General features: G+C 40.6%; 1 protein-coding gene across 4 annotated transcripts; it reads left to right on the plus strand.

Moving 5' to 3' along the window:
• Positions 1 to 116: 116 nt before the first annotated feature.
• LSM14B (LSM family member 14B) lies at positions 117 to 23,937 on the plus strand. 4 transcript variants are annotated; one of them, XM_070941777.1, is made up of 10 exons: positions 118 to 671; positions 10,807 to 10,970; positions 13,891 to 14,026; positions 14,943 to 15,083; positions 17,843 to 18,007; positions 18,136 to 18,213; positions 19,317 to 19,478; positions 19,719 to 19,872; positions 20,711 to 20,891; positions 22,632 to 23,937. In XM_070941777.1, the coding sequence occupies exons 1-9, from the start codon at positions 551 to 553 to the stop codon at positions 20,880 to 20,882; spliced, it is 1,293 nt and encodes a 430-aa protein (XP_070797878.1). In that variant the 5' UTR covers positions 118 to 550; the 3' UTR covers positions 20,883 to 20,891; positions 22,632 to 23,937. The 4 variants fall into 4 exon arrangements, with proteins under 4 accessions (XP_070797880.1, XP_070797878.1, XP_070797879.1 ...); XM_070941778.1 differs by having other exon boundaries at positions 119 to 671; positions 14,943 to 15,059; XM_070941779.1 differs by lacking the exon at positions 18,136 to 18,213 and having other exon boundaries at positions 117 to 671.
• The last annotated feature ends 1,429 nt before the right edge of the window (positions 23,938 to 25,366 follow it).

Below are 25,366 nucleotides of genomic sequence, written 5' to 3' on the forward strand. Positions count from 1 at the left end.
CCGCGGCGCCTGCGTGGCTCCGCCCTTCTCCTCTTGGCCCCTCCCGCCTTCTCTCCTCTCTCGCCCTCCCCCCCACCCCACCCTCCCTCCCGTCCGCCGCCGCCGTCTTCGCTTCGTTCCTTTCTCCGCCTCCCGCAAATCTGCCCGCGCGGTCTATAAAAGGAGCGGCCGGCAGGGGGTTTCTTTCTCAGTCCGCTGCGGAGGCGCGACCGGTGGGGTCGGTCTTTCTCTGTCTCTCTCTCTCTATATCCCGGCAGGGCGCGCGTGCCGCCGAGACAGCCTGTCAGCCGCGGGGAGGTGCGACGGAGGAGGACGAAGAACGCCGAAGACGACGCCTTACTCCGTGGGAGGGGGGGGCGCTTCACCGGGTCGCCTCTTGCGGCACTCCCTCCCACCCACCCACCCACCCACCGCCGCTTCTCCTCAGCAGCCCCAGCTCGTCAGGCCAGGCCCGGCCGCCGGACTGCGTCGGGGGCCGCCGCCTTCCAGGCCTTCCCACCCCCCTCCAGCTCCCCAGCTCGGCCGACGGGCCCCCCGCTCCGCCGACGCCATGAGCTCGGGCACGCCGTATATCGGGAGCAAGATAAGCCTCATCTCCAAAGCGCAGATCCGCTACGAGGGCATCCTCTACACCATCGACACCGACAACTCCACCGTCGCCCTCGCCAAGGGTAGGGCCTCGGGCGGCCGGGGGGGGGTGGCGGCCGCGGCGGGGCACGCCTGAGGGAAATGGGGGGGGCGGCGGACGACGAATAGGGACGCCTTTTTTCCCTCAGCCTCCTGCCCTTCCCCCCCCCCCACACACACACACTCCTGAGGGAGGGGGGGACGCCGCCTGGGTCCGGTTGCTCCCGAGCGGCTTGGATGGGAGAAGGGGAGGGGGGAGGGAGCCGATGGCGCAGGACGACGGCGGCGGCGGCGGCGCCGCGGCATTTGGCTTCGCTTCCCTCGCGCGGCTCTTTCTTCTCTTCCCCCCCGCTTTTGCCCCGGGGGGGGGAAAGGGAGGGAGGGACACGCGAGCGCGGCTGGTGGTGTGGGGGGGGGTTGTTGTTGGGGCTCCGAGGCGGCAGGGCCGCAGCTGGGTTGCAAACGGTGGCGGGGGAGGGGGAGGAGGAGGAGGAGAGCGTGGAGCCGCCAGCGGGCTCTGGGTCCGCATCCCTTGAAAGGGGCACGCGCGCCGCAGACCTGCAAAAGGGAGAGCCGGGCGCAGTTTGCAAAGGAGGTAAAGGGCCCCAGGGTGGGAGTGAGGGGAGGTAGCGTAAAAGAAGGGAGAACCTTCCCACGGGGCTTTTTTTTTTTTTTTTTTTGGCCTTCCAGAGCTGGAGGAGCCATTAAACGAGACATTTGCAAGTCGGTATTGGAAAAGGAGAAGGTAGTTTGAATTCCCGGGCGGTGTTTGTAGGGGACAAAAAAGCAATTTGCATCCTTCTAAGGGTTATTTTTTTGGGTGGGTGGGTGTGAATATGGGGAACATCCCCGCTGCATGCAACCTGCTTCTTTGAGCCCAATTTCAAAAAGTTTCTCATGGTCAGGAAAAAGGTTTGCGGAGGGATGCAGGCAGTTTCTTGGGGGAGGGGCTTCCCTCCTCCTTTTAAGACTACTCTGGGTTCTGAAGAGGGGGGGATTGCTGAACTTCCAGTGATTCTCTGGTCTCTGTGCCCAAGGGATTTTTTTTTGGGGGGGGGATCTGTGAAAAGAAGCGTAGTAAAAGCTGCGGTCATGGTTTTTAGACACGACTTTGCAATTAACATCAACCACTATGGATCTGGTTCTGAATGGTTTAGGGTTGGGTCTGTCATGCAAGTGTAAGCAGGTGTGTTGCTTCATTTGGCTGTAATTTTGTGAACAATGGCCAAGCAAGTTGTGTGAGTAATTCTTTAACTGCTATTTCCAAGTCTCATAAGCATATTGGATCCTCATATTGTTTGACTTCAGTAAAAGCAAATTGTAGTGTTGGAAAACTTTCCATTGTATGTGTTTGGGTAGAAGGTTTCTATTTCCAAAAGAAAAAAGTATGGATGTTCCACACTAAATGGCTATAATGCTGTTTATGTTGGGCAGTTTCAATGTTGGGCAGTTTCAGAATTGTCCCTGGAAGCATATGTGGCAAAATACTCACACTCTTATGCGGACTGGTTGTTTATAAAATGCATTTTATTCTGGAAAACAAGATAGTCTGTGTCCGTTACCAGCCTGTTCCATTGTTAATAGCATAACTGCACTCCCAAAAGTAGTAGTTGGCCATTTATCCATTTGCTCTGTTTATGGGCCTCGTGAAGTTAGCTAAACAGCAATGAATATTCTGTTTTATTCACCTCTCTCCCCTCCCACTTGAGAGAAAATCAAGAGAACTGTGAAAAAACTTTGAACGATGATTTAATGGAAACCTATAAATTAAAATTAAAATTTTCCACAATATTATTGCCCGGTGAAGTAAGCAAAGCTACAGTTAAAATGACACTTCTCTAAGATAGCACAAAGGCCCAATATAGCACTGAAGTCCCATACAAGGAGAGGCAGGATAAGAGATCCAGCGCTTTGTAATGTTGGCTTTCCATTTTGAGCCAGTTTTATTATTTTGTGGCTTAGAATAAGAAGGTGACTTAAAATTTAAACAGTACTGTTTTGTGGAGAATATATGCAAACTCAAGTACTGATTAATGCATACTGTGTACATGTAAGCAGAGTGGGTAGTCATGTTGAAAACACTGGATCAACTTGTTCTGTCTTTGATGTGCTGATACATGTAATTTTGGAAAAAAATGGGAATTGCTTTGTTGTTAATAGTGTGGATTGCTAGAACTATAATGCTAAGTTTGCTAGAGTGCTTTTTTAGCTTTAAAGTCTATGTGAAAAGTCAGCCAGAACTTTTGAGAGTATTCTTTAGTTAAGATCCTCCAAGAATGGGTGTCTTCTTTCCTGTCTTTTGATTGTTTTCAAATCAGTTTTAAACTTTACTGAATAGCATTCATTGTGGCAAAGGTATGGATGATTTGCTTGATTGATATTGAGTCTGTTTGAGTAATGTGTGGCTTTCCTCAACTTTATTCTCTGTCCCCAATTTGCTGATCTGTCTCCCTTTGGCAGTTTAGTTTCTTAGTGCCATATTCTGGAATTAAAATATATGATGCCTAAGGAACAGTACTCCATTTCTCCTTTTGATTGGTTAAGACAAAAGCTCGCTCGGTAAAGTTCAGATTATACCCACAAGTAGGTTTTCTTTTAACTCTGAGAGTGTTTGATTTTTAGCAGCTCTGGCTTTTAACAATTAGCTACAGGGTGTAAATTGTGAGAGAGGTGGAGAAATGTTTTTTAACTGTGATGTACAGGGTGGGAATATTTATAGCATTCTAGAATGTTTTACATTTTGCCACTAGAAAAAAATAATCAGAGTTGTGAAGCCTTATAGTTGGTAGCTTTGCTGTTTCGGTGGAGTTACCTGGAGTTGTGAAGCATTTTTGTGTAGTAATACTGGTTTTCTTTTGTTCCAGTGAGGAAAAGCTGAGGGAACCTGGCTTGGTTCAGAAGCAACTGTAAAAGCATTCCCCCATCATTTATGTTAGAGGAAAAAAATTAAAATGGAAAAGGGATCTTTGAAAAAATGTGTGTCTATAAGAAATTCAGAACTAAATCACCATGGCCTCCAATGAAGGAAGCATTTTCTAATATTGCATTAAAATAAGGTCACACAAGCTGTCAGGCCTGGAAGCCATCTTTTTTGTTGGGCCTTCAGGCCTGCCACATTTACTACTGTGGGAAACTTGGGAGGGGGGATTGTATGGAGCCAGGTGATATATCGTCATAACAACATTCCTTTCTCAGAGAGTCAAGGACATCTTGCCCTTCACCTGGAGGACTAGAACTGGGAGGCATCTCCAGTTGGGATAGTGCTTTGATTGGACCATGAGATGGACATGTGGGTGTTGGGCAGGGACTTGAACTTTCCTTTGGGTGGGGAAAGTCTGGAAACTTTCAAATTCAGGTTTTCCCAGATGTACCAATATGACATCTGTAATAAAATGGAACTTTGAGGAAACTCAAGCCTCGGAGTTTTCTTTTGTTGGGGGTAGAACCCTGACATATTAGCAAGAAAATCCTGTTCAAGGTGTATGACCTTTGTGGTGTAAATAAATGGAGATTGAATGAATAGTATAAAAAGTTGGAGGAGCAATGTAACAGATTTAAAATGCACTTTTGAAAGATTTCCAAGATAAAAGAGAAATGCAGCATGGTTGCGGGAAAGGCAGAAACAGACTTAGGGACTACAAAGATTAAGTTGAAGAAAGATAGACTGAATGCTTAGAGAGCACCAAGGATTTTGAATTAGCTTTTTCTGCAGAGACAGAGCAAGGATTGTAGATGCCATTGCCAGAACATCTTGTTTCTTAATGTAATTCAAGATGGCAACATAATACTCTCTTCTTCTCCCATTTTCCTCACAACAACAACCCTGTGAGGTGGGTTGGGTTGAGAGAGTGTCTAGCCTAAAGTCAACCAACTGGTTTTCATGCGAAGGCGGGACTAGAACTCAGTCTCCTGGTTTCTACACCAGCACCTTAACTACTACAACAAAATCAACCTGGTTTAGCTAAATGATTGCTCTAGTCCTGGACAGGTTGATAGAACATAATGTTAATAATGTTACGTAATCGGGGAGAAAGTTGAGAAACTTTTAGCTGGTTACCCAGATCAAGCACAAGCTACTACAGAAGAAACAAGTCCCCTAAATTAGCGGTCCCCATCCTTTCTCTCACCAGGGATCAGTTTTGTGAAAGACAATTTTTCCATGGACTGGGAGGGGGGATGGGTTTGCATGCAGCCTAGATCCTGTGCATGCACAGAGGAAGCTTCACTTGGTCACCTGCTGCTTATGCGGCCTGGCTCCTAACAGGCCACGGTCCGATACCAGTCTGTAGCCTCAGGATGGCGGGGTCCTGCCCTAAATTGTGAAAGGCTCTCATAATTTTTTTATCTCTCAAAGTTGTTGCAACTTTATATAAGGCTGACGGCATTGACTTGACCCAGATTCCTGGAGTTATTAATGTCTGTGAGATGGCACCATTTAAAATACCAGCAGAAAAGAATTGATGAAATTGTTTAGGATTTTTAATCCTTCATTGTAATGCACTAGACTATTTACAGAGTTTCATGCCTAAATTCCAGAAGCCTTGTGGGAAAGAGTTGCTAGCAGTTTTGCATACTGCCTGTTGGAATTTATGACTTTAGAATAGTGAAATCATTTAGACTATGATGTGGCCAGAATCTGCCTGTCCATAGAGGTGAATTGAATGGTCATCTGGAGTGCCAAAGTTTTTAAATAAATCATAAATGTCTTTGGGACTGGAGGTAGCAATTGCATGTTTGCCTAGGCCCACCAATTGCTGGCAGCCGGTTTAGTATCCTGGATTAATGAACAAAGACGGGCTTACCCCATATTCAGATAAAATGGCAACTGGATTAAAATAGAGACTGGAACTATGAAGAAGTCCCCCATCCTTTGGAAACAATGTAGACAGTAATTTACGCCAGAACTCCGTCATCCATATTATAGCAGAATGAATCCGTAATATCAATCCTGTGCCCTTTATTCCTGCAAGAGTATAGGCAGGGGTCTTTTCTTTTCAGAAAAGGAATCTGTATGATCCAGTGTTTCTCAACCTTGGCAAACTTGTAAGATATGTGGATTTCTGGCTGATGAATTCTGGGAATTGAACTCCACGCATCTTAAAGCTGCCAAGGTTGAAAAACCTTGGTATGATCACTGCTGAGCTTTTATATGGAAGGAATTACCTAGGACCTAGGTCAGTTTGAAGCAAAGCTTTTTTTAACTGAAATTTTGGCAAGGGTAAAGCTAGGCAAAGCTTTACAAGCATTGTTTCTGTCATAGGCATTAGCTTCCAGTAATGCAGAAAGTCAAATCCCTTTAGGAAGTGGCTGAAATTTGCTAATTATTCCCAGCTTCCTGTAGATCTTGCAACGGGAAAAATGCACTTTTTGAACTACAGAGGATGCTTGGGATCCTTAATTGCAGTCCTTAATATTTGAACACTAAATAACTCCAAAATGAAGTGTTATAAAAGCAAGCTAAAAATGAAGAGGAAAAAAAATCTGTGCCTTAGAATCCATTCTAGGTAGGGAGGCATTTTGTATACTGTTAAATAAGCTTCTCCCAATGAAGCTGTTGTTGATTCTGTTACAAAATGGTGAAAATAAAATCCTCCAAAGAATGAACGATTCTTCTGTTTAATTAAGAAGTTATTGAGACCTAAAGCACAAATGGAGAAGAAAAGCCAGTTAGTCCCTTTCCATTAATATTTTCTAAAGATTTATAATATGTGAGAAGCAAAACTCACACATTATATGTGAGATATGTGAGATATGTAAAAGAAGAAAGCAAATCCAGATAGAGGTAACCCTCAACTTACAACCACAGTTGGGACCAGAATTTCTGTTGCTAAGCAAGGTGGTTGTTAAGTGAGTTACAACTGATTTTACCGTTGTTTTTGACACAGTTGTTAGGTGAATCATGCGGTCATTAAGCTAAGCTACCTTTCCCCATTAACTTAGCTTGTCAGAAACTGGCTGGGTTTCATATGACAATGACATGACCCCAGGCTGCTGCAACCATAGTAATCGTAAATGCTAGTTGCCAATTTTGATTACTCTGAGGATGCTGCAGTGCTTGTACATTACTTTTTTTCTGTGTCTTCATAACTCTGAACAGTGACTAAATGAATGGTTGTAGGTTGAGGACTACATGTACTGAGAAACGCAATGTGGTAACAGAAGAGGGCATAAAGTCCTTTTGAAATGGCAGCAACGAGCTCCTCAGTTGCCTTTAGAAATTGACCCATTATCTCTTGCGTGTGCTAGACTAGCACCACTTCAAAGATTCCAGAATCACATCTTTGCTAAACAAGAATTCTGTAGGACTGTAAATCTACCTGGTTTTTTTTTTTTGGAAAATAGAAGTGGATTTGGTGCTGAATGCTGCAAAGTCCTCTAGTGGCCAAATAGTGTTGGTGCCACTGGGAGCCCGATTCCTAACAGGACGTAAGAATTAGATTTGTAACTTCTTCCCCAAAGAAAGGAGTGTGCAAAAATAAAGTACTGTATAGTCACTGAAGAATGATGAAATCTGTTTGCAGATCCTCATTTAACTTTGATTGCTTTAACAATGTACCTTTTGATCCTGAAGGAACTTTAAAAGTAGAACCTGCAGCAGGAAGATTGGTCCGTCTAAATGTTATGTTCTTAAACTAAGTTTGAAATTAATCATCTATGGAGATTCACAGTCATCCAGGTCATGGTTGTCCCAAAGGTGCTTTTTTCAAGAGGCAAATGGACTTTCTTGTTTTTCTTTGAAGAAGTTTCGCTTCTCACCCAAGAAGCTTCTTCAGCTCTTGAAATTAATCTTTATTTCTAGAAAGGGGGGGGGGAGGACTCTGATTCTGTATTTTTATCAAAGCCAAAAAAATGTTATGTACTTTTTAATAAAGGATATTGCAATTTAAATCTCCTTCAAAAATAAGACAGAGTGACTTTGGGTTTGGGGGCCTTCTGGACCCTGGGACGTTCCATTTTGGTTCTGAATGGTTGTTGCACTGCCTCAGAACCAGTGTGTAACCTGGGGATCCTCTGGACACACAGCTCCTGAGGGGAGCAAGAGGTAGCCATGCTTAAGAGATCTTTCCACAGCTTTGGGTTGTGTTGTAGGTTGCAACCCTTCCTGGACCAGGAAGTCTGCTCAGTCAGTCATGTCCTAATGACCTCCCAATTGGAGGATTATAATACATTAACCAATTTCGTTGTAAACATGATGTACAATGACAATAAAGGCTATTATTATTACTATTATACATTCTGTGTAGGGCTTCATCTAGTGCAGAATGTGCACCAAAATCAAAAGTGCTTTGGTTACCCATGGTGCCATTCTTCCTAATAGAGGCAATAGCATATGAGAATAACATGTCCTTGACTTGGAATTAAAATTGATCATTCAGTGACTATTCTAATTTAGGATGAGCTGAACAATGGGACTTATGGCCCATGCCCCAAATTCCAAATGGTGCACTGTCCCCGGTCACATGATTAAAATGAGAGCATTTGGCAGCATGCATGCTCCTGCAACTTTGGGAGTTCTGCAACTCCTCCCCATTGTAGGCTGGAAGGCATCAGTCATCTAAGACAGTAGCCTCCAACCTTTGGGGTACCAGGGACCGGTTCCGTGGAGAGAGGTTTTTCTGCAGACCGGAGGGAGCATGTTTTTGTGAGCTGCCTGCATCCTGCAGATGGGGCTTTGCTTGTTTGCACAGCCCTGTTTCTGGCATGCCGTGGACCGGTGCCTGTCCATAGACCCGGGGGTTGGGGAACCCTGATCTAGGGCCATTGATGTGCAAGTCTCTTTCTTCCCCTTGCTAGTCCCAAGAGGCCTAGGCCTTCTCCCTGCCCCACCTCACCCTGTCCCATCATTTTGCTGGCCAACTTCCTATTCCTGGTCAGTCTTGAGAAGGATTTGCCTCTGAGGAAGATTGCCTTTGCTAGCTTTCTATCAACTGGGCACATCTGTCAGCAGCACCAGGGACCCAGGCATGATGGGGCAAGGAGAAAACCCACATGTCTAGGGAGTTGGTGGGGAGGAGTAGGAGGCCCACATGAGGCCTCTCAAACCATGACAGGTTTCTGAGTGCCGGGCCTTCCAAGGCCTCCCCCACACTGAGGCAGTCCTGTGCAGTTGCTTAACAACGCAATGGGGAGAACTGGGGTTGTAGTTAAGAGAGGCTGTCACATGAATGTCTCGCTTAATGGTCACAATGATTTATAACTAAAATTCCAGGCTTAATTGTCTTAAATTGAGAACTCCTGTGCTATGATTATGTTTAGGAATAAAAGAGGTACTGCTTTAAAAAAAATTGGCTGCATCTGAAGAGTTATACAGTTGTTAACTGGTACAGAGGCATACCTTGAACATATAACTAGACCTCTAGCTTTAATCTGGCAGCAACAAATGTGGATGAATGAGGAAGTTTGTCAGTTATAGTGAAAACAAAGGAATCTCCTGCCATGAGAATGCAGTTCTGCTAATTTGATTCAGTTCAGCCTAATACACATGTAATTTTTGTACTCCAAAAAGTGAATCCTATTATTAGGCTATACTTTTTTTCTGTGTGGAACAACTCCTTGATCTTCCTGTCCAAATGTCATGTTTCTCCTTCCTCTCCCATTGAAAACTACACAGGTTTTGGGATTGAGAATTACTGTCTTAAAAAATGATAGAGGTTGTTTTTTTTTGTTTTTTTTTGCTTTGTGTTGAATAAACATTTTGCATTTCTCTCAGTATCAAACTTCCTTGCTAATTGCTCCATTCCGTAGGGGTGGATAGGCATGATTTAAAAAAAACCAAGGGATGAATTACTTCAATATTTGGTTTACTTCTTTCTTCAGCCCTAAATTATATGGTTTCATTCCTGCAAGTGAGCAATGTTAGTGAAAAACAAACGTTCAAGTATAATTTTGAGTAATCTATTTATTTGAAACATGAAAGAAACTTGATATGTTTTAATTTTTGGACCACTCATACAAAACAGCATTGCTGCTTGTATTAAAACAGTGTTGTTGTATCCTTACTTAGTACATTTATGTAGTATTTTTTAATAAGTATTTCCAGCCAGTTCATTTTTTAAAATATGACATAAATGAAATATTTATTGTTCAGGAAGAAAAAAATAATATAAAGTGTTTGGAAAATGAAATCTCTCTGCCTAATGCTGAAAACATATTGGATAGATCCTGCCTTTAGAATGCTTAGTAAGACCATAATTGTACAGGTAGTCCTTGACATACAACAGTTGATTCAATGACCATTCGAAGTTACAGGGCACTGAAAAAAGTGATTTACGACCATTTTTCACACAACCGTTGCAGCATCCCCATGGTCATGTGATCAAAATCTGGATGCTTGGCAACTGGTTCATATTTATGATGCTTGCAATGCCCCAGGGTCATATGATCACCTCCTGTGACCTTCTGACAAGCAAAGACAATGGGGAAGCTAGATTAATTTAACAACTATTATTAACTTAACAACTGCCGTGATTCACTTAATAAGTGTTTGCCCACTATAAAAGGGGGCAAAATTCACTTAACAAATGTCTCACTTAGCAACAAAAACATTGGACTCAATTGTGACTAAGATTAGTCATTTAATGTATACTCTCAAAATATGTCTTAAAAATAGGTCACATTCTATCAGCGTAAGTGCTGGATAAGCTTCTTGGAGAGAACATTAAACAGGACACCCAGGATGTCCTGTCACTCGGCCACAATTTGGGGGAAGATACATGGAAGAAAAATAAGTTTCTTCCATTATTCTTTGGATTAGAAAAACTTGAGAAATTATCAGTTAATAAATTTTCCTTCGCAGGAGTTATCTGAGTTCCAAAGCAATAATATAGTGTAAATGAGAGGCAAGAGACAGCCTATAATATCGGTCAACAAATACTAACAAGTTGGACCACTCGGTAACCAGGTCAGTCAGTATAAGTTCTTAAAAAATACTAACTTGCACTGATGACGTTACCTAGTTTAGTAATGAAACTCCTGCAAGAAAACCACCAAGCTCAGAGAGCGCCACAGTTCAACCCTGAGCTACAAATACTTTCTTCTATGAATACTAATTCCTATTTTGAGAATTGATAGTGTAGCTCAAAGCATATGGCCAAAAAAAAGACGATATGTATATAAAAATGATGTGAAACAGGTATCGAGTTCGAGTTCAAGTACTAATGCTTAAGTCTTTCTTCAAAGTGCGCTCATTTGGAACAGAAGATCGTCCCACAGACCGCCCTGCTCCTCCGAGGGAAGAAGTTTATGAATATATCATCTTCCGAGGGAGTGACATTAAAGATATCACTGTATGTGAGCCTCCGAAAGCACAGCATAATCTGCCTCAAGACCCTGCTATTGTCCAGGTAAGTAATTCCATCTGGAACGGATAAGCATTTCACCTTGTATCTCTTTGGGAATGTCAAACAGTATAAACCACCCTTAGTAGGCATATATAAATCAACTGGTCCTATTGATAAATTTTAATTCAGTGAGAACAGCTCTATTATTGCTTGATATGTTTTCTAAGTTAAATTGGTGTCATAGCTTTCTGATAAATACAGTACGCAAGGGGAAGAACAATAGAAGTGTAAGCGAAGTAGAAAATGAAAACACAAACGCAAACAGCTTAACCACAATAGTATATTAGTAATCTTATTAAGACCTGTTTATTCAGTCTAGCACAATGATAACAGAAATGGAAGCAAAAAACTTCTTGTTATTCCAAAACACTATAGAGTGTGATTGGGAAGAGACATATACTACTCCACAGTGCTTTACAGCGGTTTACAGAGTCAGCATATTGCCTCCAACAATCTGGGTTCTCATTTTATCGATCTCAGAAGAATGGAGGGCTGATTATCTCATTCATTTCCACCAAGGATGTCCCCAGTTGTGATGGTATAAATGGGGTCCTCTCCCAATGAATTTACAACTCGGACAGATCCTAATGGGGAAATATTTTAGGTAGCTTGACTAGAACAGGATAGTGAGTTATTTGTAACATGGAAATCGGGTGTTCCCTATCATTGGCTAATTAACGTCAGTCTTTGGCCAGTGTTTCTGTCTGAACTCATTTGAAAAATAGCCCTTGGTAAAGATTTTACTGATGTAACTAGGGCATATTTCAACATAGCCATTTCTGCAAATTGGTTTGGTTAGACCCTAGTCTTATTTAAACAAAAACGACTAGCCATTTAAAAAAATCGGAACATTCAGATTTGAGTACAGATGTATGTTGGATTTCCCTTGTTTTAGGAGCATATAAATGAAAACAGGAAACCTGAGTTTTAAGGTTTTTCAAATGTTTTGACTACTATTTGAGTAAGTTGCCATTGTTTCCAGTATGTTAATAATTTCAGATACTACTTAGTTTACACTCCATGATAAATCAACTATAGTTAATAAACTGCAATGGCTGTTTAAATCTAAAGTATAATGACACTTTACAGTGCTTACTGAGGTCAGCTTAAAACTTAGCAAACTGCATTTCCATAAGAATGTTATCCTTAGTCAGTGTTCCTCTTGGATTTTTTTTTTTTTGGTGGTTTATTCTGTTGTGATACCTAATCCATTTGATTAATTTATGGTTTAGTGTATTGAAATAAATCAGAAAATGGGTAAAGTTGGTGCCAACATTAAAAATGCTTTACGAATGCAGTCAACGTGAAGTGTTTCACTTTTAGTTTAACTGCTGTTAGCCATGTTTTAGGATGTACTCATTTACGAACATTGATACTGAAATGGGAGTTAAGGTGAAATCCATCTGATCATGTTCTAAGCATAATGGCAGTACTGATCCCAGACATATTTGGTTGAAATGTATTTGTATTCAATCAAGTTTGTTATTCCAAATCTTAAGACCACCTCTCTCCCTCCAACAATGGGAAAATTATTAAATTAATATTTAACAGCATGTGGGCTTTTTCTGATTTGCTGCCTGGCTAGTGTGATGGAACCACATAGTTTTATAAAGAAGTTTGACTGCTATCTCTGGATTCTTGGCCAGAGCACTCCTGTTCAAAAATTAGGGCTTAGAATCCAAAAATGAAACACATTGAGGATTGGTGATTTAACAGATAAATAGTAATGGACACATTAGAAACTAAAATCTTGTAAATCTATCAATGGACAAAAAGTGTCCCTCCAAAAAGTAACATTATTAGCATTACATAGTGCTAGGTTTTGAAGGAGACGGTGAGGCAGAAAGATCTATTCTCATGACTATGATTTGTGAAGACTATAGCAGATGGCTTTTACTAAGACATTCAGGGTGCCTTCAAATCAGTCTTGACTTCTGGTTGCTGCCTGGATGAGTCCCTGTAGTTTTCTTGATTTGGGGAGGTAGTTTGCTATTGCCACCTTCCTAGGGTTGAGAGTGAAGAACTGGTCTAGAACCTTCCAGATGATTACCTATCTAAGGCAGAACTAGAATTCAGTCTCCCAGTTTCTAATCACTACCCCAACTGTGGATCTCTTTATTAAGATAATAATCCATAATTTGGGTTAGAGTCATTTGGTTTTCATCTTCAGCTTCATGTGGAAAATTGGTCGTGTTCAGGGTGGATTTGATTTAAATCAAGTCTATTTAAATCACGATTTAAATCACTAGTAAAAAGGCTTGATTTAAATCAACTCGATTTAAATCATAATTTTTAAAGAGCAACTGTCATCTCTGTCCCGTAGCAGGTCCTCCTCTGACGCGCTATTGATTTACCGACAGTCACAATATTGCAGAATATACAGCCTCATGATACATAACTAAGCTCCATTTCATACTAAATAAATTAAATTATTAATGTATCTTAAACAGAAAACTAGATTTTTACTCCAAAAGCATTTTATTAAAATAAATTTGATAAAAATAAAAAAAATATGTTTTAAATTTTAAAAAATCTGATTCAAATTTGAAAAATCCGATTTTGATTTTTTTTTAAAAAAAAAATCATCGATTTTTATCCATCCTGGTCGTGTTATACAGCTGAATGAATCTTTCCCCATTTGATTTGTAAATTGATGGTTACAAGGATTTTCCTTTTTTTCTCATGATACTATTCTTTTCACAACATCATCAGATTATTGACCAGATGTTACGCTGCCTGCCAGCTTGATATTAAACGTATTTAGCAGCTAGACCACTTTGGCTTCTTGAGAAACCATGATTAAACCAACAATGGCATAATATGTATTAATCTTTGCATTTCTTAAAGCATGTAAGAAATTTTTGTACCGTCATCCATATTGTTTTCTTCTTTTTGCTAATTGTCTCACATTCACTTTTTGCAGTCGTCTCTGAGCTCTGCGTCTGCATCTTCTTTTCAACCTCATGTGCCTTATAGTCCTTTCAGAGGGATGTCGTCCTACAGTCAGCTTGCTGCCAATTCTTTAATTGGCCAACAATATGCAGCATCTCTTGGTTTAGGTGAGTAACAAAGACCTTCCTGTTGCTGAGATGATCAGTCTCTGGGCTGCACCATTTAATGGTGGGCTACATGTCTGCAGAGAGTATGCTTCTGAGGGAGAAATACATATTGATGAATAAGAAAAGCATTAAAAAAAAAGTATCATAATATTGTGGGAAAATATTTCATCATATAACTCTCTTAATCTGAAGACTTCCCATCTTGGCACTGACTGATATATAGAGTGAAAATTAGTCTTAAAGATACATTGAATTTGGACCTTTGCTAAATTGAAAGCAAAACTTTAGCTTTGCAAAAACCAGTGTTAAACTTTAACTTTTTACTGGTTTTAAACAAGGTTATTAAGTGAAGTTTGTTCAACTAATCCATTTTTAGACAGGCTACTGACTGGATGGTATATGTAAGTAAAATGTACAAATTAATGAATATCAGTTGAACATTTATTAGGATTCCTTCCTCTTTTCAGTGCATCTGAGCAGTTACTCGGGTTTTTGTAGGGGTGGATGAATGTTGGACTCTATTTTCTACATGAACACTAACATATTTTTGGAAACACACAGGTTAGAATTCTGAGCAGTGAGAAAATTAAAGGTTATTCATATATTCGTTCAGGAAAAATAAATTATTCAGTGTTAAATGACATATTCATTTTTTTTTGTCCATTTCTTCATTTCTGTCACTTTTTAAAGCCATTTCTGCATAAAGTTAGCATACAATGTGTAATGTATATCTGATGGTGGGCAACTTAACAGGATCTGTCTCGTTCCCTGGTCATATTCTTCCAAGTTTCAGAACTTTTTAAGAATATGTTAGCTGCTTAAACCTTCTCTCCTCAGTCGTCTGGATGTCAGTACTGCCGTGTCTCACCAGTCTCCTCCTCTGCTTTTTCTTCTCCTCCCTTGTCTGTCTTTCTAGAGAAGCTGGTAAGCCCTCCAGCATCAGCAGCTGCTTCCAGTCCTAGCACTTCTTCATCTCCTCAGCCAGTTTCAGAGCCTGACTTGTCATCAGAGCCACATCTGCTGTCTTCTAAGGGTAACAGCAGCTTGAGGATTCCAAGTATTAGAAGAATTGCATGGTGTTTGCAAAAGCTTTGTTTTTTTTTAAAAAAAAACCCTTTCTTCCTGTACAAAGTAACATGTGCAAGAATTACCGCAGTAGTGTTGTTTCTGAAAGCCTTGGTGCACCTGCTCCAGGTATCAGATGGGTAGATGAACAGGAACTCGCTTCTTAGCCATTCATTTAATGTTCTTAGGTGAAAACTAGATTGAAGGGATAGTGCAGGGTGGAAACAGAAATTTGGGAGCATAAACACATGGAGAATGAGCTGTTGCAGATTTGGAAGCCTTCCACTTTGCAAAAAAGTCCTACCTGTGCAACTAAGAGAAGAGGGGGGGAAATTACAAATTAAAGCTGGGAGAAAATTATTCCTATAATATTTAGTATATTGGCAGATGATAGGTCATCCACAAGGCAATCCATTGTTCATGGGCATGTCTTATGAATTCCCGAGTGGTGTTGGAATACAGCAGTTTACATTTGGTAAAATGTTTTCCCCAGATAAATTCTGGGCTGGTGAATTCAGCATCCTGACTAGTTGATGGGCCTTGCTTGAATTCTGTGGCAAACCTATGAGGCCAGGGTTCAGCAACGGTGGGCAAAAGCTGGGAAGGAGAGGACAAGGAGCAGTCTCTTTGTTCCGTATGTTGAACGTTTCTAAAGTAAGATTTTCTTCAGGGAGTTGTGCTTCTAGTTTTCTTCAGGTGATTATATTATTCTGTGCTTTCTGAATGCATTTTTGTGCATTTTCTTGAGTAGCCTTGAACGTAGTTAACGCTTGGTGGGGGTGGCATTTCCTTCACACTTCCTTTTGAATTTTGGATTGTCTAAAGCAGAGATGGAGGAAGAAGTATTTGAAGTTGCAATTCTCCTCAGAATCATATTTGAGGATTTGGGGGAAGCTGTGTGAGTGGCTTTTAAGCAGTAATAGACGTTTTCTGAAACACTTGCAGTGGATATTCAGAAAGGGTAATGTTATTTGTCAGTTTGGCATCTTAGAAATTAATTTGCAGCTCTAGAATTTTTTTTCGCCTTCAGGGCCACTTAAAAAAAGGTTTCAAGAGGTTTTGACATAACACAAGCATTGCATAAATATATATATTTTACTGTTTCAAGCAGTAATGAAATATGTGTGCCTCAGCATATACCTACAGAAATCGGAATTCATGGTTCAGATCTAATTGTCAATTATTTAGTTACAAAGTGGTTGGACTTCATCTTACTGTGGAAATGCATATCTCAGTTTGATTGCCTACTGTGTGAGTTAGTTTCAAATACAATTACAGTATGGGTTTTTTTTTAAAGATATATGGGACCCAGACAAGGTTTATGGATGATTTCTCATATTTGATGTTTCAGTCAGCATCACAGTAATGGAATATTTGATGGGAAAGAGGAGATGAACTTAATCATAGATCAAAAGGAAAGAGTTATATATTTAGTTAATTGAATTCTGCAGTTGAAGAACTACAGGGACCTCTGTATCTGCATGCTTTATTTTCCTTCCAAAACAGAGGCTTCGTGTGTGTTTAACAGGAACCTTGATCTTGCCGTGCTTCTGTTGTTGTCAGCGTTAAATAGCCAGAAAACAATACTAGATATAAAGCTTAATACTTGTCAAGAGGACTTGTCAGCTCCTTGAGATAGGCCAGGTCAAGAAACAATCTCTGAACTATTGTAGCTGCTTTTCTAAGTCTTTACTGGTTCATTCCTCCCCCTCAAAGGCTTTTCATACCTTCTTGAGGTCAGGTCCTAATTTTTTTTACCAACATATAGGCTGAAAGCTTGTCGCTTTCCTCATGGAGGCTTTGTTGAGTTTTCTTTTAAAACAAATTTCTCACAGCTATTCTAAATTTTGCATGTTTGAGTGGAATGGCTTCCAAATGACTTGCTATAGTATTTATATTAGAAACTGTTTTCTCAGGTAAACTGATAATCAGGCTAAAGATTTTCTGAAACACACCAATTCTGGTAAAAGCTGGAATGTGTGCTCTCCCAGGAAAAGCTGTGTTTTCCATTGAACCAAATTATTATGGAATGTTTAGATTTGCTGCTTTTAACTTGTAGATTTGCTGCTGGATGGACAGGTCCAATCTGCTAGCAAATCCCACAAGTCTGAAGTTGGTATGCTTTTATACTGGTACCTTTGAGCTTTGCTACTAGCTGCCTGTGTCAATATGGTGAGGAATCCATGATCATAATCACCTGACAATTGAGCAGCTAACTTTTTGTAAATGTGGGTACATTCATATGTCATTCTCAGCAATATTATTTGTTTGGTTTCAGCTTAGCATGTGGCGCTTACACAGTCAATTGTAACTTAGTCAAAAGAACACACTTCAACTTCGTTGTGATGTGTGTGAACCAGATCTTTTAATTATGTCAGTAGTCACATTTCTGTGTGAAAGAGCTTAGCTTTCAGACTTTCTTCCCAAAGATTCAGAGGGTGTGATTTTCATCTAAATCTGAGAACCAATCTGGTTTGGTGTGAAATACGTGCAGCGAAATTTATTTCAAGTAACCTGTTGAAATTTGCTACTATTCAAGAACTATAGGAAAATTGAATTTGTGTCTTGTAGCATCACCATCCGTGCAGTGTTTTTGGTCAATCGCTAATGCTTCCTAAGTAAGCCTCTTTCAGGAGAAGATTCTGTTTCAAAATCTTTTGACAGGATTGAGGGGAGCCAAGGTCTCTGAGCACAAATCAAGTTTGGTCCGAACAAATGCAGGGGTTACTGACGTTGCTTGGTTTCTCTCAGGTGCTGCTTTTCCATCTGTTCATTCAGTGCGCAAAAGTCCAATGGTGGAGCAGGCTGTTCAGACTGGCCCGCTGGATAACAGCTTGAATCCCAAAAAGGCAGTCAAAGCTCCTCCAGCAATTCAACGCAACACACGTCAGATTCAGCAGAATCACAAGACAAATGGTACTGAAATCTTTTCCTTCAGACAATATGCCAGCGTTTTAAATTAATAGTAATTGGAACTACCATCTGCTGTTGCCTTTCAGCATCTTGGCTATATGGAGTGAACAGGTTTTCCTATTTTGTCTTAGATATAGTTGACCCACCACCTGTGCAAACGCAAGGGCAGGTGAATGATGAGAATAGAAGGCCCCAGAGGAGGAGATCAGGTATGTTACCTGATTGTAAATTGTCCAAAGTAATTGAATTTAATTCTTCAAAGCAACTGAATTGCCCTCTTCTGCATTACTGCTGTAATGCAATCTTTCATAGAATCAAGATTAATTGCTCCTAATTAATTCAGTATACTCCTATTTCAGTTGAAGGCTAGAAGAGTTCAACATCTCTATGCATGAAAAACTAAAAGAATTAAAGTGAAAGGACATCAGAATAGTCCACAAGGACCTGAAGTCTTATGGAGTGATATGACTTTAGCAGCATTAGCCGAGGAAGCTATGCTGGTCTAGGAGAAATATTTCAAATCTAAGTCACAATGTAAAATGAATTAGAATGCAACAATTTACCAGTATTTCTGTAATGTTCAATAGAGTAGAAGTTAAGCAAAATATTTCTAAATTAAATAGAATTATTTTTCACTATGTTGCAATACAGGTAGCTCTCAACTTATGACCAGAGTTGAGCCCAAAATTTCCACTGTTAAGGCAAGACAGTTGTTAAGTGAGTTTTGCCTCATTTTATGACCTTTCTTGCCACAGTCATTAAGTGAATCACTGCAGTTGTTAAGTGAATCTGGCTTCCCCATTGACTTTGCTTGTCTTAAGGGCACAAAAGGGGATCACATGACCCCAGGACACTACCACCGTCATAAATACATGCCAGTTGCCAAGCATCTGAATTTTGATCATATAATCATGGGGATGCTGCAACTTTCGTAAGCGTGAAAAACAGTCATGTTACTTTTTCCAGTGCTGTTGTAACTTTGAACAGTCACTAAAAGTATAGTGGTAAATCGAGGACTATCTGTATAAACAAGATTCAGAAGCAAAATTTCCTGAAGCTTCTGATTTGATGGATGTCTTCTGCTGAGTGTAAGGCGATCTCCATCAAATTCTAGGTATTCATGCCAGGCAAGCCTAATAGAAGGAGAAGTACCAGATCAGCCAGCTTGATGGCATCACTTCTGTGGAATTCAAATGATGTTGAACAACACAGCATCATGCATTGCCTTGAGCAAGGAGCATGTAAGGTCAAGCCTTGCTTTGTCTAAAATTAAATGAATTCTCACTAGAAGATTGTAACATCTTCTGTTTAGGAAATAGAAGAACTAGGAATCGTTCCAGGGGACAGAATCGACCAGCTGCCGTGAAAGAGAATACAATCAAGTTTGAAGGTGACTTTGACTTTGAAAGCGCCAATGCACAGTTCAACCGAGAAGAATTGGATAAAGAATTCAGGAAGAAACTTAATTTCAAGGGTTAGCATTTTGGCTGTTTATTGTATTCCAGTTTCCTCCTTGGTGTGGATGAAAGAAAACATCCAGTACAGGAGTGTCTACACTTGGCAACTTATATTGGCTGAGGGATTCTGGGAGCTGAAGTCCACGAGTCTTAAAATTGCCAAGTTTGGAGACCCCTGATCTAGTAACAGTATAGCATGTCATTATATACGCACATTTAAAATAACTATTCCTTCTCTCTCCCCCCTTCTCCATCAGATGATAAAGTTGACACCGGAGAAGACAAGGGAGAGCCTACTGTGGCTGCTGAAAACTGTGATGGCAACCCAGATGAAGATCTACTGGGACCCAACTGCTATTATGACAAAACAAAATCCTTCTTTGATAACATCTCATCAGAACTGAAGTCTAGGTAACAGAACTCTAGCAGCTTTATTTTATCTCTTCCACACTAATTCTGTCAGTGTAATAATGTTTTTGCCTGGTTATCCTGGTATATTGAGCAGAAATTTGCTTTTCAACAAATGAATGTCCTTAAATCTGCAGTCCCTGGTCCTTTTTCAGTTGCAAATGAATGCCTTTCTCAATTTTGTACTATATTGTAGATTTTACCTACAGCCCTTCCCAGATTATTGAAGCCATGCTTGAAAAATCTTAAAAGCATTTTTTAGCCTCTAAAGTACTCTGCAGTACTTAAGGTTTAAAGTTTGATAAGCAATCATAGATGGGGTTAAAAAAGAAATTTGAGACCAAAAGAACTTGATCAACCCAAAACTTGGTAGAAATCCTTGGATTTGAACCTTAATCTCATTTTTGTGTGATGGGAATCCAAAATGTTTAGAAACTGTATTCTTTGGGGTTCTTGATATCCTTGTTTCTTAACTTTTACCAAGTTCTGCCTTCAGTTAAGATTTTAATGATAGAGGGAAGCAGAAAAAAACAATGTATATAACATATTCTTGGCCGAAACAAAACTCATAAATACTGCTGCTTGGTTACTGAATCCTTTATCCCTAATTCATCCTTCTGAATTACTCGATCTATGTGCTTTGGAAATCTCAGCAACAGCAATATGATTTGGAATAATTTACAATCATAAAGCACATTTTATAGGATATTTTGTGAGAGTTTTTGTGTGGGAAATGATGCGATGACTTTAGTCTTAGTCTTTGCTTGAGACAAGAATTTTACAGCAGAAAGTTAGAGAGAACTTGACTGTAACAGGAAAACTGGTTACTTTTGTTCTTTAGTTCACGGCGTACAACGTGGGCTGAAGAACGGAAGCTGAACACAGAGACCTTTGGTGTTTCTGGGCGATTTCTCCGTGGCCGCAGTTTTCGTGGGGGATTTCGTGGTGGAAGGGGGTCTGGAGCCGTGCGGCGAAGTCAGGCTACTCCCAGAGTTGGCACTGGAAGAGTTTGAATTCTGCAGGCAAGTTACAAAATTAAAGTATTTTAGTTTCATCTTTCTTAGAGCAGCTGGGATAAATAAAGAAAATTAAATGGTTTGCTCATAAAAGGGGGACCTTTTATCAGGTTCGCCTGATTCGCCAGTTGCGGCCCTTTCTTGATCGGGATTCCTTGTGCACAGTCACTCATGCCCTCGTAACCTCTCGCCTTGATTACTGCAATGCTCTCTACATGGGGCTCCCCTTGAGGAGCACCCAGGGCTCCAACTGGTCCAGAACGCAGCAGCGCGGGTAGAGACGGGAGCAGTGTGGCGCTCCCATGTAACACCGCTCCTGCGTGAACTGCACTGGCTCCCGGTGGTCTTCCGGGTGCGCTTCAAGGTGTTGGTTATCACCTTTAAAGCGCTCCATGGCATAGGGTCTAGCTATCTTCGAGACCGCCTACTGCCACCGACGACCTCCCACCGACCCGTGCGCTCCCACAGAGAGGGCCTCCTCGGGGTGCCATCAGCCAAACAATGCAGGCTGGTGACCCCCAGGGGGAGGGCCTTCTCTGTGGGGGCACCTACCCTCTGGAATCAGTTGCCCCCTGAGATAAGGAGAATCCATGACCTCAGTGCCTTCCGCCGTGCCCTTAAAACTTTCTTTTTTCAACAAGCCGGGCTGGCTTAATTTCTTTTTAAGGGTTTTTTAATTGTTCTGTTTTGCTTATCGTTTTAATTAATGGGGCCAAATCTATATATATTTTTAAATGTGTTTTAATATTTGTATCTGATGTTTTTATCTGGCTGTTCACCGCCCTGAGTCCTCAGGGAGAAGGGCGGTATACAAATTCAAAATAAAATAAAAAAATAAAAATAAAAAAAATAATGAGTCTGTTCCTCAAAACTAACGATTAGACTCTTTGGAGGAGGTATTTAAAGTAGTGAAATATTTGCTTTTATGGTGGTGCAAGCTTTTTTTGCAGGCAGAATTTTTCAAGGGTTTTGTAATCCTCAATTTATGACCGTAATAGAACCTGCCCATTATGGTTAAAAAATTTTGATGGTCATAAAGTGGATCGCCTGATTTTATGACCTTTTTTTGTGGTGATCATTAAGCGAATACATGGTTGTTAAGCAAATTTCACTGTCATTAAGCAAACCACTGCTTACTACGGAACATTTTATGCCAAAAGAAAATGCTAGGTTTTGGTGGAAATGTCATAAATCATGGTTGCACGACCATGGGATGCTGCAAATGGTCAGAAATGTGGGCCAATTGCCAGGCACCCAAAATGCAATCACATGATCAGAAGTGAGGGTGGCCATCGGATCTTACTTGCAACTTTTGGGACGTCTGCTGTAGCTTCAGTCAGTCACTTAAGTGACCAGTCATAAGTGGAGGACTACCTGTACCTAGTTAACCTTTAGAACTTAAAATACTTCAAGTGTATTTCAAACAATCAAAACAGAGTTGGAAGGGACCTTGGAGGTCTTCTAGTCCATCCCCTTTCTCAAGCAGGAGACCAGGCCTATACCATTTCAGACATGTCTGGGAATCGTAAACAACCGATGCCCTCACATTCTCCTGTTTTTACTTGTGAAAAGGTTTACCATATGCCTCCACCCCTTTATTATTCATTTGAAGTAAACAAGCATCCAACAGAGCAAGGTAAATAGACAAAAGAGTCAACTTGCAACGAGATGGACAGCAAACAAATTTAATAACAAATTTATTGTATATTTGGAAGAAAAAAAAAACATGTCTCTGTTTTATTTTAGAGCTTTCAGCCACATCGCTATGAAGTCATGTACATAGGAAGGAGGGAACAATACAAACTTGCTGCACTTAAAAAAGGATGGGTGAATGAAACTTTTATCTTCACAAGCCTGAATTCTGATGGGATTATTGCTAGTCTGTCACAGCAGATGGGAGCACTGGGATTACTTCAATAGGAGCGCACTCGGGAACCACCGGTTCAAGTTTTGTTTTTTCTCTCTCAATTTTTCTTTTTGCGAGCGAGGGTCTTTTGCAAGTAGTGCAAGCAACCTGTGCTGCTGCTTAAATTCTAGCCGCTGTTGTAGTTGAGCACGGGGAGGAGTACTTGTTCTGTTCCTAAAGAAAGCGATGCAATTCTGAACTCTTCCACAAAAAAAAAAAAAAAAAACCACCACCCCGAAACCAGCAACTTAAATTTGGAGAACGGACAAGTCTGCTGGTCTTTTTCTTCTGACTTCTATGCTTTTCTCTTCACCTTCCTTCCCCCCCCCCTTTGGAGCAATTGTTTTGATGTCTAGAAACCAATTCTAGTGCAAACATGTTGTGTGTGTGATGTAGTGATGGGATTTGTCGCCCACCATGTTATCTGTAATTCTTGAGTTGCCGCTTGAGAAATCTTTTCTCTGGAGTTTTACAAACTGCAGAGTTGCTTGGAGTGCTGGTCACCCCTCTCAGAAGAATTAGTATCTCAAAACTGATCCGGGATGAATGCCGTTGTCGATTTTCTAATGATGAGCCGTTCTACACCACTGTGGATTTTCTGTAGGCGGAGAAGGCTTAAAACGTACACATCATGCCCTTTCAGCAAATCTTGAGGGATCTTTTTTTATCTCTCTGATTTAAAGGGGGAAAAAGTTCCAAGCTTCACGTTCTCTCAAAATGCAAGATGCAACTTCTAAATGAAGCTTGGGTGGATTCAGTAAACTCAGTTGCTCTTCATAATGTCCCCCAACTTATAGTTTTGTTTTGTTTTTTGGTGTGTTTTTAAAATAGTTATGGAGGATATGAGCACACAGGGATTATACACTTGCATGGAAATGGGTAAAAGCCTTTAGTAATAGGTTTGTGCCACTTTTGTTACCTTGTAGAAATATTCTGTTGAAAGGCTTCCATAGTGGAGGCTGCGTCTCCTCCCCGCCACCCCCATTTCCATGGCTCCCCCTAGGTCTTGCATTAAGTTGGTGTAAAGCTTTAGTTTTTTTTTTTTTTTGTAGGCCTTCATTGCAAAGAGTGACACGTTGTGATGAGGTCGCATTATGGAGTCATGTAAATTGTAATTATAAATAAACATGTAAATGTTTAACTGTTCTCTGCTTTTTGGTTTTTTTAAAAAAGTTTTCAATCAAAAGGGTTAGACAACTTGCAAACTAGGATGATGCTGCATTTAGGAGGATGCCCAGAATTAGATACATGGTTTCTTGAGTTAAGAAAAAACACACATGCGCATGCACACACATTGTCTGCTTACTTCAAAAGCACTTTCATACAAGTAATATGTTCTTTATTGCTGAAGTTTCAACATTTTTCCTGGGAGCCTAGCCACTTGCTTCTTAATCTCCATTTTGAAATGTAAATGCTTCTGCCTGGATAAGAGATGCTGAAAGGCTTGGAAAATAAAATTTTAGCAACCATGAAAAATGGATTGGGTGTCCTTTTAGGGAAACCAATCTGAAGCTGCCGTTTGGCATTTTTAAATACTTAACGTTCGTGTCTTGCAAAACATAACCTTCTACTATACATTGCAGTTTGTAGGGACCATCTGAAAGAAGAGCAAAATGGTTGCTTAAAAGGGGGGGGAAATATCCTTGCAAAGCAGACCCCCTGCATGTAATTGAACAAAATAGACAAGATCCACTGAGTTTCTTTGAACAGTTTTGAAATTTTGATGGATTTTTGCCATACACTTCCTGAATATTGAAAACGGCTAAATCTGATTATGCAACTCAGATTTTTTGACCAAATTCAAATTAGAGGTTGGATGATTTAGACATCCCTAGATGTTCTGTGAAGATAGTAATTCATCTTGCAAAGAAGTCAACACTTGCCCCATGTGAACTATTCTTATTGATACTGGTTCTGCAGCATATCAACTTTCCAGTCCTGGCTATACATGCGATACTTCCAGGGGGGGATCTGTGTCTTTTATAACACAGCAATAGCCTCTTGCTTGCACAATATTGCTAACACATTCCATTTGAGCTTTAGAGATTAGTAGGCTGCCCAGATAAAAACAACACTGGGGTGTTCATAATGTTAGGGCACATTTCCTTGAATTTGGTAATTGGCAGTTAAGTATGAATATTGATAAATGAAAATCCATTAGAAACACACCCCTTAAAACTATGTACTTGCTCTGAAAGTATCACTCGTATTAGAAGCATCCTCCATCACTTCAGAAGCCAAGTATCTTCAGTTTTTAAATAATGTGGAACACCTATACTGAACTTGAAAATTACTTTTCCATTTATTACAATTACTATATCCGATTCTCTGAATCTTAGTGAATTTTGCAATAGTGCACTACCTGTTAACTTCGAATCGAACCTGGCATAAGCCATTTTGCTATTCCTGTTCCACACAGGGGAGGGGGAAGGATGAAATACATTAGACAAAACTTTCTCATAGGAACCAAGGTCATCTTTACAGGTGGTGGATAGAGACGGGAAGGAGTGCCTGGAGAGCCCGCCAATTAACCTAATTGGCCAACGTGACCTGTGACATTTGGGGAGGGAGTTAT

The sequence above is a fragment of the Pituophis catenifer genome, unplaced genomic scaffold, assembly GCF_029215685.1.
Source record: "Pituophis catenifer annectens isolate HBS135680 unplaced genomic scaffold, rPitCat1.0.hap2 SCAF_3, whole genome shotgun sequence".
Taxonomy (NCBI): Eukaryota; Metazoa; Chordata; class Lepidosauria; order Squamata; family Colubridae; genus Pituophis; species Pituophis catenifer.

What these genes read in the sequence shown, in the direction of transcription:
- LSM14B (XM_070941777.1), top strand. Translation starts at nt 551, where the DNA reads ATGAGCTCGGGCACGCCGTATATCGGGAGCAAGATAAGCCTCATCTCC. An exon ending in AAGACCCTGCTATTGTCCAG is followed by an intron (nt 10,971 to 13,890) that starts GTAAGTAATTCC and finishes CACTTTTTGCAG; the next exon opens with TCGTCTCTGAGCTCTGCGTC. An exon ending in GCAGAATCACAAGACAAATG is followed by an intron (nt 18,008 to 18,135) that starts GTACTGAAATCT and finishes ATTTTGTCTTAG; the next exon opens with ATATAGTTGACCCACCACCT.